The sequence below is a fragment of the Nicotiana tabacum genome, chromosome 8 (assembly GCF_000715075.1).
Source record: "Nicotiana tabacum cultivar K326 chromosome 8, ASM71507v2, whole genome shotgun sequence".
Taxonomy (NCBI): Eukaryota; Viridiplantae; Streptophyta; class Magnoliopsida; order Solanales; family Solanaceae; genus Nicotiana; species Nicotiana tabacum.
Window position 1 is genome coordinate 71,488,405 of NC_134087.1, and position 13,079 is coordinate 71,501,483.

The 13,079-nt window shown below is 36.2% G+C and overlaps 1 protein-coding gene across 1 annotated transcript; it reads right to left on the reverse strand.

The window, feature by feature from the left end:
• Positions 1-9,394: 9,394 nt before the first annotated feature.
• On the reverse strand, positions 9,395-13,038 carry LOC107763505 (malate dehydrogenase-like). The gene is made up of 7 exons (XM_016581992.2): positions 12,762-13,038; positions 11,698-11,856; positions 11,388-11,563; positions 10,906-11,183; positions 10,665-10,800; positions 10,462-10,573; positions 9,395-9,738 (listed from the first exon to the last, which is right to left on the reverse strand). The coding sequence occupies exons 1-7, from the start codon at positions 12,802-12,804 to the stop codon at positions 9,644-9,646; spliced, it is 999 nt and encodes a 332-aa protein (XP_016437478.1). The 5' UTR covers positions 12,805-13,038; the 3' UTR covers positions 9,395-9,643.
• Between the last annotated feature and the right edge of the window lie 41 nt (positions 13,039-13,079).

A 13,079-nucleotide genomic window follows, 5' to 3' on the forward strand; every position in this document is an offset into this window, starting at 1 on the left:
TCTCCACCAATGGAATTGCACACAATGTCCGCACCATGGCCATTTGTAGCATGGGGCATGGATGTCATTGGGCCTATCGAGCCGGCAGCTTCGAACGGTCACAGGTTCATTCTGGTAGCCATCGATTATTTCACTAAGTGGGTTGAAGCCAAAACTTTTAAGTCTGTAACCAAGAAGGCAGTGGTGGATTTCGTCCATTCCCATATCATTTGTAGATTTGGGATCCCAAATATAATAATCACGGACAATGGTGCTAATCTTAACAGCAACTTGATGAGAGAAGTATGTGAACAGTTTAAGATTACACACCGTAATTCCACCCCGTATCGGCCCAAGGCGAATGGAGCAGTTGAGGCAACCAACAAAAATATAAAGAAGATATTGAGGAAAATGATTGAAGGATCCAGACAATGGCATGAAAAGCTACCATTTGCGTTGTTAGGATACCGCACTACTGTTCGTACTTCAATAGGTGCGACTCCTTATTTGTTGGTATACGGAACCGAAGTAGTAATACCAGCGGAAGTTGAAATTCCTTCCCTTCGAATTATCGCTGAGGCCGGGATTGACGATGATGAATGGGTCAAAACCCGACTAGAGCAGCTGAGTTTAATGGATGAAAAAAGATTGGCAGCAGTATGTCATGGCCAGTTGTATCAAAAGAGAATGGCAAGAGCATACAATAAGAGGGTGCGCCCCAGAAAATTTGAAGTAGGGCAACAAGTATTGAAACGGATCCTCCCACATCAGATTGAGGCAAAAGGCAAGTTCGCCCCGAATTGGCAAGGGTCGTATATTGTGACCAGAGTATTATCCAATGGCGCTTTACGTCTGACGGATGTTGAAGGAAGATGCGTCGACATGGCTATCAATTCTGATGCAGTCAAAAGATATTATGTGTAATTTCTTTTGTTGTTTATTTGTTTGTTTGTACTTAATGCTTATCGGATAATGAAATGACGGAGGCAATTCTTTCTTCTATCCAAACACTTTTAACCTTTGCTTTACCCCTTTGAGCCATACTTATCTTTTTATACCCCTCTCTTGGAATCATTAATGAAAAAATGTATGAAAAAAAAACTTTTTGAAGGTCGCAAGAAAACAAAGGAGTCAGTGAACTACGTTCGACCTGATTCCTCAAAGAGGATACGTAGGCGCCTCACGGCTCGGTCATAAGGTAATAAAAAAAAAGAAAAAAATCAAAAGAAAAATCCCCAAGTAAGAAAACTGGGGCAGAAATTATGTTTCTAAATTTTAAAAAAAAAGAAAAAGAAAAAAAAAGAGTTTGATTCCAAGAGTTGTAATACTTTACCCATCAAAGTTATTTTGAATTTTATATCCTTTTCTTCTAAAACCTATATTGATATCCAAAAAAGACCTCCCGATCAGTATCCGAGAGGTGTTAAGATAGGCAAATGAAAACCAAGAATAAAACATCGGTCCCTGACTGAATGAGGATCATGAATTGAAAGAATTTATAGCCAAAAGAATTCCCGGCTTAGATAAATCTTATCGGCAACACTCCAATCTCAAGCTGAGAAAATAAGATGAGAGAGTCTTATCGGCGAAAACCTTCACAGGCGCCATAAGGTGACGTAAGCTGAGAAATACAAAATGAGAGAGTCTTATCGGTGAAAACCTTCACAGGCACCATAAGGCGACGAGAGTTGTGAGAAATGAGAGAGCCTTGTTAGTGAAAACCCCGCGAAGGGCACTATAAGGCGACAAGATAGATTGACGGAAAAGATCCGTATTTTGCGAAGAATTGGGCACCTATTTATCCCCAGCAAGTGAAGACATCAGAAAGTTTGATCGACACAAATAGACTGGGTTGATTAATCCGGAATGCACAACATGATCATTGGAATCGGTTGTATCACCCAGATAAGTTCATTTTTTTGTTCAGAAAGATTTTCTCATTTTTCTATCTTTTCATTTCGTTGTTTAAAAGAATTTTTCTAGAAATTTATGTTTTAAGGAAGGTCTTTCAGAGCTTACTACCAGTTGCCAAAATGGTACAACATAAAAAGTGAAAAGGGCAGGCAAGAGACAAGGCAATAAGGCAAAAGACGTTGGTTGCTAGGCCGAATAATACTGTCCTAAAATGGCAAGGAAAGTAAGGGGAAGAGCCGGAAAAAAAAAACATGTTGAGGAAATTGTAAGCCAAGTTCCAAGACGATCCCCAGAGTACTCCGACCGAATATCGACCAAGCTACGAGGTGGTCGGACAACACAGAAGGGGAAGGGAAGAAAGGAAAATTCATCTTCGGCAAAATAACCTCCAGAAATTTTTGAGATACAAAATGGTGAAGGGATAAATGGAAAAACCATCCCCAGCAGAATGTTATCCCCAGCAAATAACATCATCCCCAACAAGTTTTGAGAACGCCGAACAAGAATAAGGGAAAGGGAACAATCATCCCCATCAGGAGTGACATGACCATTCGCCATATTTCAAAAAAAAAAAAAAAAAAACTAACTAAATTTTCTTTGATTTGAACAGGAAAATAAAGTGTTGATGATGGCCTAAAGATACGCCATAAGAAAGATCGCCAGAATTGGGGCATAAAATTTTCTGCCACAAGTGGAAATTTTCTCGGAGAATCGAGGAAACAAATTCAAATTATTCTTTACCAATTAGGCGCCCACCAGTATAATGCGGGAATACATTTCTGTCTTTTCATTTCATGTTCTAGGTCACCCACCAGTATAATGCGGGTATGCATTTATGTTTTCATTTCATGCTCTAGGTCACCCACCAGTATAATGCGGGTATGCATTTATGTTTTCATTTCATGCTCTAGGTCGCCCACCAGTAAAATGCGGGAATACATTTAAGTTCTAGGTCGCCCACCAGTAAAATGCGGGAATACATTTAAGTTCTAGGTCGCCCACCAGTAAAATGCGGGAATACATTTAAGTTCTAGGTCGCCCACCAGTAAAATGCGGGAATACATTTAAGTTCTAGGTCGCCCACCAGTAAAATGCGGGAATACATTTAAGTTCTAGGTCGCCCACCAGTATAATGCGGGAATACATTTAAGTTCTAGGTCGCCCACCAGTATAATGCGGGAATACATTTCAGTTCTAGGTCGCCCACTAGTATAATGAGGGAATACATTTTGTCTGTTCATTCCATATTCTAGGTCGCCCACCAGTATAATGCGGGCATACATTTCAGTTTTCCATTTCTAGGTCACCCACCAGTATAATGCGGGTATACATTTATGTTTTCATTTCATGTTCTAGGTCGCCCACCAGTATAATGCGGGTATGCATTTATCTTTTCATTTCATGTTCTAGGTCGCCCACCAGTATAATGCGGGAATACATTTCAGTTCTAGGTCGCCCACCAGTATAATGCGGGAATACATTTAGGTTCTAGGTCGCCCACCAGTATAATGCGGGAATACTTTTAAGTTCTAGGTCACCCACCAGTATAATGCGGGAATACTTTTCTGTTCTAGGTCGCCCACCAGTAAAATGCGGGAATACATTTCAGTTCTAGGTCGTCCACCAGTATAATGCGGGCATACATTTCATAATTTTGCATTGAAGCAACTTTTTAGTCTTGTATTACAGAGTTTGGAATCAATAACCCCACCAGAAGGCGGAAGGTTACAACAGGAATCCCCAGCAGTAAACAATAAAATCCCCAGCACCGGGAAGTAGAAGGTTGCAACAAGAGGTCCCAGCATAAACTCAAGTCCATGTGTCAAAAGGAAGAAAAGCATCGGAAGAAAAGCACCGAAAGAAATGCAAGCAGACAAGGAAGCAAGGCAATAAAAACAAATTGTACTCTAGCCTAGCTTCTTGTTTTTTTAAGCACGGTGTAACAAGGAGATCGGTAAGCAATAATAATAGCATGCAACAACAGTAACATTGCAGTCCAACGGTAGTCCCAGCTACCAAAATTTCTCGAACTACATTGACCTGATTCCTATTTAGCTCAGGATATGTAGGAAACCTTTGAAGCAAAGGTTCGGTCAAATCTTTTTCAAAAAAATGCTTCAACGGAGTACTCGGATGGGCAAAAATCGCTCGCTTTATCTTTGCACGAAAACCCTTCGTGTCTTCGGGCAAAGAGGGGCAGCTGTAAGCACGTGATTTTGCCCTATATGAGAATTACTCCCAAAAAATTCAAAAATAAAATAATTTTTCTTGGTGTGCCATTTTTGTGATATTTTGTGACATTTTGAATAATTATTTGTATTTGTTTGTGCATGTTTATTTGCTAAATTAATAAAAAATACAAAAAATATGTCGCATTTTTGCATATAGGATTTAATTCTATAATTGTTAGTAATTAAAATTGTTTTACAAAAATTAAAAATTACAAAAATAGGCATCGTTTGCATTTTTAGCATTTAATGTCCAAATATACAATTTTATGCTTAATTAATACTTAATTGTGCGTTAATTGTTATTGGGAGTTAATTTGCGCTTTTATAACTTAATTTAGTTCTTAATAATAGTTTAAGTATTTTTATAATTTAGTTTTAGAAAAGATAAAAGAAGAAAAGAGAGCAAAAATATAAAGAAAGTCGGAATTGGGCCTCTTCTTCAATTTCAAGCTATAGGCCCAAAAAATGGCCCAATCTTCCCTACGACCCAGTCCATTTCGAACTGGGTCGACCCAGTCCATAACCCAAAAGACCCAATACCCCTATCTTGCATTTCAAAGACACAAAACAAAAGAAAAAAGAAAAAAAAACCCTAAAACTATCCTTAGCTATCCGCCCCCCCCCCCTTTCTTCTCTTTCTCTCTTTTCATCTTCTTCTCCTCAAAACTCCAAAGCACAACCATGGCTACCCAGCAGCCACCCCCCTTCGTCGAACACCACCCAAGCACCGTCCAAACACCACCAAATGACACAACCTCTTTCGCGACCCCAACCCTATCCGCCATTGATGAAGCTCATCGAGCTCAAGCTCGTTGAAGCTCGACGTCTATGTCGTTGTTGCTTCTGTCTCAACCAAACAACCAAACGAACATAGCCTCGATGAGTCAGCTGTTGATCGAAGCTCCCATCGCCGCTGCTCGTCACGACCAAGCTCGCACGCTGCCATCGGGAGCAGTCCATTCCGCCATGGACGTCGTCGACAGTTGCTGCTGCTCGCTGCTTCGGACTGCTGCTGCTTCTTGGCGTCGTGTTGCTGCTCGCCGCTTCGTACTGTTGTTGACGACACAAGACAGTCCAGTTAAAGTCCGGCAAAGGTCGAGCGTTTTTCGTCAAGTGAAGATACTATACGTCGTAAGTTCATCGTCAAGTTCGTTGTTTGTTTGGTCGTTGTTCGTCTTTCGATCCGGTTAGTAGTTTTTGAGTTTTATTTTGTCCATATTTTGTTTTGATATTTTCGAATCTAAAATCAACAAATGTTTGTTTTGTTTATCGTTTGAATTAATTTTTAGTTCATGTTCATGTGTTATTTGTTAAATCAATTTTCAGATTTTAAAATGGAAGTTTAATTAGTTGTTTTCATGTTTATTTCATGTTTGTTGTATTGTTTAAGTAAGAATTTGTTAGTTTGATGTTTGTTAGATTCAAATTGAAATTTAATTAATTGTTTCTTCAATTTGTTTCATGTGTTTATGTATTGTTAGAAATTGTTAATATTGTTAAGTTCAAGTTTAAGTTCATAATTGTTTCTTCGTCGATCTTGTTATTTGTTTAAAGAATTTAGTTGTATTAAAGGAATATATTGTTTTAATCGTTTAATCCGTCATGTTTGTTGTCTTAAAATAGATTAATTCATGTTCATACTTTGTTTGGATGATCTTGAATCCAAATTTTGTATAGTTTGATTTCTTGTTTACCATTTATGATTATTTCTTGAATTGTTCTCATAATCTTGTTTAAAGTTTAATATAAGAATTGTTTGTTGTAATGTTGTTAGAGTTGATTTTAAGTTCAATATGATTGAGTTTAGAAATCTTCATACTTTTGGTGTTGAATCCGAAAATAGGATTGTTTGTTGCTAAAATATTGTTCAATCAAATTTTAGTTGTTCTTGGTTGTTCAATTTGTGTTCATGTGATTTGTTGTTGAAATGTTGTTAAAATCATGTTCATGTGATATTGTTGTTATGATGTTCATCCGTGTTCATATTGTTGTTTGAACATTGTTAGAAATTGATCATATTGTCTATATTTTGGTTAAGTTTGATTAATTGATGTGTTATAGCTGATGGGTAGTTTGGTAAATTTGTAATACGTTCAGGGGTAGTTTGGTAATTTCAGTAAGGTCGGAAGGGGTAGTTTAGGAATTGTACATTTTGAAATTGTTTATTTGAAGCATGGGGGACAAAATGAAATGGGGTGGGTTGTGATATGATTATTTAATATAAAAGGGGGACAAGATTTAAATTAAAGGGGAATCTTGCATTATTTTAAATAAAGCATGGGGGACAAAATATAATGGGGTGATGTGATATATTTATTTAATATAATGGGGATGAGTGGGAAGATAATGGGTTTGGTAGAGAAAGGGATTGATTTTAATTGATTTATGGGATGAGATATATATGTGAAGTCTTGAACACAAAAGGGAGGAGAAATACAGACAGAAAAAAAAAGATTGAAAAAAAAGCTGAACATTTATTCCGAAAAAAAAAAATTGAAACTCTCAAGAAAAGAAAAACATACAAAGAAAAAAAAATTGAAAATTAGAAGAGAAAGTAGTACACACCTGATAAATATTCTGGTATACAGGTGTAGAAATTAAGGGTTGAAGATTAACTAGCCTTTCAAAAATCTGAAAATTTCCCTTGGTTTCTGTCCGTTATTTTCGGCATTCCTGGATTTTATTTTGAATTTTTCAAAGCTGTCACTGGGATTTTCGTTGACTGGTTATTGCTGGTTATTGTTGCTGTTGCTGTGTTACGTATTACGTTGCTGACTTTCTTCTTCTTATATTGACAATATCAGGTGCACAACTGTAATTTTGGCATTTTGTAAGCTGAAATAAAGAATGGAGTGTTAAATTTTTAATTTAGTTTAATTTAATTTTTTGTATTGTATTTAGGTTATTCATGTATTATTATTCCGTAAATCACTGTCATCGGCATAACTAGGCATATTATAGCGACATATTAAATAACGTCTTTACCAGATTATTAGGAAATATATTTAAACCTGATTATTAATTAAAATTGTTTAAATAAAAAAAAATAGAAGAAATAACGTAAAAATGGCGTTATTGAATCAGTTTGGCAAAAATTAACTAAGTTCCTTATTCATAAGGTTTTTCGTCAACGATAAGTTAATCCGAATCATGTAGTCAATTTCAGTTATAACATGAATTAGTTTGCAAACAAGTATTAGGACATGATGAATTAAAACAAAGTTAGTTAATGTTAAATTGTTTAAATTTTTAGAAATATGATTTAGTACTCAAGTTTTTATTTTTATTTCTTTCAATTTTCAGTATTTGTAAATAATTAGTTTCAATAAGCTTAAGTCTTACTAATAATTTGAATTTTAATCCAACTATGGGATAATTAGTTTTTTTTTTATTTTTTTTACTTTTCGATAATTCCATGTTGTATTTATGATTATAATTTTATTACTTTCTGTTAATATTTGTTTTTCTCTTCTATTTAATATGTCATTTTCAAGAATGTAGATATTGATTTTATATTTATAAAAAACTTAGTAATAATAAAAAGGTTGTCATTAAAGGATATTCTTAAAGGATTTCGCTAAAAATAAATATATAGTCTTACTAACAATTTGAATTTTAATCCAACTATGGGATAATTAGTTTTTTTTTATTTTTATTTTTTACTTTTCGATAATTCCATGTTGTATCTATGATTATAATTTTATTACTTTCTGCTAATATTTGTTTTTCTCTTCTATTTAATATGTCATTTTCAAGAATGTAGATATTGATTTTATATTTATAAAAAATTTAGTAATAATAAAAAGGTAGTCATTAAAGGATATTATTAAAGGATTTCGCTAAAAATAAATAGATGTAAATAATACAAATGTATAGGATTCTCCAATCTCATTTATTTATTTAATTATTTTAAAAAAATTACTTAGAATTTGGGATGGATTGTTTAGTGAATTTCACTTCCTTCCCAAAAGATAATGACGCGTTAGACTCTTTAGGCGCGATTTAATTAATTTTACCTTCTTAAACTCGGATGCGCATTTCATGCGACCCAAATCTAAATCCTAAAACATCAAATAAAATATGTTTCGTATTGTGGGTGCATTTCATGTGACACAATCCAAAGATATGTTTTAAGCGATGTTCACATTCCTAAAAAATAATAATTATAATAATAAAGCAGTAAAAGATAAAATTTGCACATGGTTCATAATTGTATTAAAAATCAGATAAATAAGCCGAATATAACAGTTGAGCGACCGTGCTAGAACCACGGAACTCGGGAATGCCTAACACCTTCTCCCGGGTTAACAGAATTCCTTATCCAGATTTCTGGTACGCAGACTGTAATATAGAGTCATTCTTTTCCTCGATTCGGGATTAAAATTGGTGACTTGGGACACCCTAAATCTCCCAAGTGGCGACTCTGAAATAATTAAACCAATCCCATTTCGACTGTCCTTTAATTGGAAAAAACTCCCTACGCACCTCGCGGTGCCGGAAAAAGGAGGTGTGACAGGCCTGTCCGACCTCGGCCTGTCTGACTTCGACCTCATATCTCTGCGTGCCGAATTTCTCTGATCTAATTTTAACCCATACAGTATTAGCTAATACCCACAACCAAACATGAAATCTCAAAATTTGTACTAGAATTAAATCCTTATCCTGTTAACCAAAATTTTGAGATAATTATCATTAGATGAACCGCTCTGGCCTATTATTGGACTTGGAATAGGCAACTCTGGTTGGTCCACTCAAATTCTTCGGTGAAGCGAGCAAGTTATGAGCTTGACATAAGTTTTAGGAGTATATATATATATAAAGGTTTTGGCTTTGAACTTAAGTGCACCCCGTTTTTAGGGTAGGAGCATACATCACCTCCCCAAACCCCGTTTTGGCTCAAATATTTCATATTCTGAAAAACTGAATTTCCTAATAACCAGCTCTAGTGCTATGTTTATGATGGATGGGGAATGGGTGCCTCACACTAGTAAACGTGCGTTGATACTGATATCCTACAAGCACTCATAAGTGGTTAGTTCCTCTTCTAATGCTAAAAGAGCGAGCAATCTTACAGGTCAGTCAATATTAATCAGGTCTCGAGAGACCTTATCTTTGTCTCATCAGATTTACTTACGAGTTCCAAAACTTAATCAACAACAGAGCGGTCTGGGAAGGTTAGATGTACAGACCTTTATTGGGAGCCTTTATTGAGAGCTGAGATTATTGAGGGTGTTTATGAACAGAACTCATTAATGACCAAGGTCCAAAAATATGTCCAACAAGAACAGAACTCGTTAATGACCAAGAGGTCCAAAAATATGTCCGACAAAATGGTATTGCTCACGAGGGAGAACAGTTTAATTTCGAGTATCAGCATATAATAAAGTACATAATAAGTAACTGAAGTATCTCCATCATTACTTCCCTCAAGGTTCAACAATGGCATTATTCAAAACTGAAGCCACTTCTACCACCACTTAGTCATATGATTATGACCTACTTCCGGAATGTTAAAAAGTTCAGGAAAGGCACGAGTATGCCAAAGCTTTTTCCTCTGTGAGTTCCTCCGCCGTCAAGTCCAACTTCTTTCTTGAGAACTCATCAATTGAGAGACCTGGATGAAAAGCACAGAAGCTACTTAGACCTCTTGGACATCCAACAGATACATGCATATCAGTACCACTGCAAGATTGTACCCTTATTACACGGAACAACTAAAAGATTCCTTAGACCCCCATGAGGAGAAAGAACCTTAAATGGAACTATAGCATATCATAGACATAAGTAAAGAAATGGCCAATTAAGTTGAAAAGGAACAATTAAGCTCTTCATTCAAAAGCAAGTGAAGTCAATTATCAGATTAAAGTGATTTTTAGATCATCTATAAGACTAAGTGTAGAATCTTTAATAGGGGATAATGAGAAATTTCAGAAAAAATATTTACATCTCCAAACGGCTCTCTGTTTTGTCAGCATAAGGTGGCTTTATCTTATCATAGTTAAAGGAAGCCCACCTCATACTCGGGGTATGACTGATCACATGCCAAAATATTTTCCCGAATGATGCCTCTCCAAAGGTAGTGCACTTATAGGTGCTACAATATGGTAATTTACAATCAATTTGAATCACATAAATAAGCCCGCCGATCCATCCCAATTTTGAAACCTAATTCCCCAATAACACGAGTTAACAATTTACTTTTGAGGAATTGCAGTAATTGAGATACTCATTTGAAAACTTTATTATGATGTAAACAAGCTTGCATGTGATCAGATGAAAAATGTGTGTAAAAATGATTGGTAAGCAGTGACTGAACGCAACTAGATCTGCTGCTAACCTTGAACGATTGACCATTCTCCATTTTTGCAAGTAACTGGGAATGAATATATAAGCCCAGCTGGGACATTGTATGATCCATCAGAGTACACTCCCATAGAAACCCATGATCCCTGCAATGTTCACAGTGAGATATACATTACCTCAATTTGCAATCAAATGAATCTGATTCATCTACCACAAGTGACTGGTTGGAAGATTTACCTCTGGAGTTCCAAGGACCCAATCACGTATGTGATCACAAGCAGAACTAGCAGCAGAAAGGGCACTAGAAAGCTTCCTAGCCTTGATTATGGCAGCACCCCTCTGCTGCACAGTAGCTATGAACTCTGCATTTAACCTAAAAAAGAACAGACACTTCATAGTTTTTACAGAAAAAGGGATATAAAAAAACAAGTCAAGTGCATTTGCTTGATGATAGAAACCAGTCAGAGATTTAGAATACCATGCATCATCAGCAACAAGTTCACGTACAGGCTTTTCTCCAGTTGGTGTTTTAACAGTTGCATGGTTGACGTCAGGATATTGTGTTGACGAGTGGTTGCCCCAGATGATGACATTTTTAACGTCACTTACTTGAACACTCAATCTCTCTGAGATTTGACCAAGGGCCCTGTTGTGGTCCAACCTTGTGAGGCAGGTAATATTCTTCTCAGGAATAGATGGAGCAAACTCTTTCAAGATCAATGCATTTGTATTTGCAGGGTTAGCAACAACCAACACCTAATATAAACAAAAAGCAAAATCTTAGACTTTTTACAATAAAATGAAATTGCATATTATGGGCATCACAATGCTGAATATGGTTCATGCATGTTCAGGATGCACATTAAAAACACTAAAAAGTAAATTACAAGTTGCACAAAAATACATATGACACATTGAGTAGGGTGCAATCTTTATTCATTCCCTAAACAGTCACCTCACCTTGCAGTTAGAAGCTGCATGCTTCTCAAGAGCAGAAGCCTGAGACTTGTAAATAGAAACGTTCTTTGACATCACATCTTTTCTTTCCATTCCCTCTTTTCGTGGGAAACCACCAACCATGATGGCAACACTGACACCAGTGCATGCTTCAACAGCATCAGTTGTTGCAACAACACCTGACAGAGACATGGCAAACTCATCATTTAAACCCATATTTGTTTTTGACAACTTACAGATGGCTGGTCAGAAAACGAAACACTTCAAAGTGACATTATTAAAGCATTGAAGCTAAATGAGCTTAGGTACCAACCCTTAAGAAGAGGAAAGGCGGCATCCACTAATTCCATCTTCACTCCATTCAATGCCTCTGCAGCAGGTGGAATATCCAGCATGTGTAGAATCACAGGCTGGTCGGGACCCAACATCACTCCCCTGGCAATCATGGGAACAAGGGCATAACCAATTTGTCCTGGAAAACAATGACACCATCGATTTAGTAATATTTAAACCATTGCAAATTCTAATAAATGACATGGTGCAGCTAAAAACATCTAAGTTTGAGATAAGAACAGCCGTACATCCATCAAAAGACATCATCAGAAATTGCCTCGCTAACACATTAGAAGCTTGTATGAACCCAGACAAAACTACAGCACATATTTTATAGTTGACCATATTTCAAAAGTGCTCTATAAGACACAAGGAAATGCAGTAGATCACTCAATGATAGTCCATTAAGGGACTATACAAAATATTTGCTTTGATAAGTATTAGACCATAAAGATGTATCTAACAGCTAACAAAAGCAAAGGAACAAAATTTCCTATTAGCAATTAGGACATAAAACAAAGCACAGCAAGCCATCATCTTCCGTTAAGACTGAATACAAAAAGGAGGTAGTGATTTGTATATAACTTTGTATGATTGTTATCTTCAACTACGAAATCACCAAATCAAGAGTAAGCAAGAAAGTATGAACCGACTATACTTCAATTGAATTGCATCAACCACCTCGTAAGTTTAAGCTGTTTCAAAAAGAACACTTCCATGTGCAATTAATTATGTCTTTAACACGCCCTCAAATTCTTTCTATTAACCTACTTATCTATTTAACATACTCCAGACTTTATTTCATTATATTAAGAAGCCAGATGCATGATCGACTAACATTAAGTAGATTAATCAACAAAATAAACTGTAGTAAACAAAATCAGGATTAAAATCCAAAACGGAAGCAGATCAATGATTCAATTATGCCAAGTATAAGATCAATCAAACTAGTAGTGGAAATAAAGCAAATGTAAAAATGGAGAAGCAGATCTAAATAATTAAAAAATGAAAGCCTTTTGAAGCATACACAACAGATAAGAGTACCTGCAGCACCGGTAACGAGAACACGAACTGGATCTTTCGCCATTGTAGGAGATTTGAATTTTTCGAGAGAGTGAAGAGAGACGAGCGAGTAAGCTATGATCTGGGAGTTGCCAGTGGACTGAAATTGGAGATGATAGAGATTTTATCAGCACGACAAGCAGTCAAACGTCGTCGTTTCCGGTAAAAAGGGGTAGCAGCTGAAGTACGCCGTGCGTAGAGCGTGCCTTCTTTTTATCTTTGATTGAGCAAAACGATGACGTACGGCCGCATCTAATGAACTTGAGATATTCTTGCACTTGAGTGATCCACGTTTATAGG

Coding starts and splice junctions, on each gene's coding strand:
- LOC107763505 (XM_016581992.2), bottom strand. CDS start 12,804: ATGGCGAAAGATCCAGTTCGTGTTCTCGTTACCGGTGCTGCAG. Junction 11,564..11,697: donor CGCCTTTCCTCTTCTTAAGG/GTTGGTACCTAA, acceptor TGTCTCTGTCAG/GTGTTGTTGCAACAACTGAT. Junction 11,184..11,387: donor ATGCAGCTTCTAACTGCAAG/GTGAGGTGACTG, acceptor TGTTTATATTAG/GTGTTGGTTGTTGCTAACCC.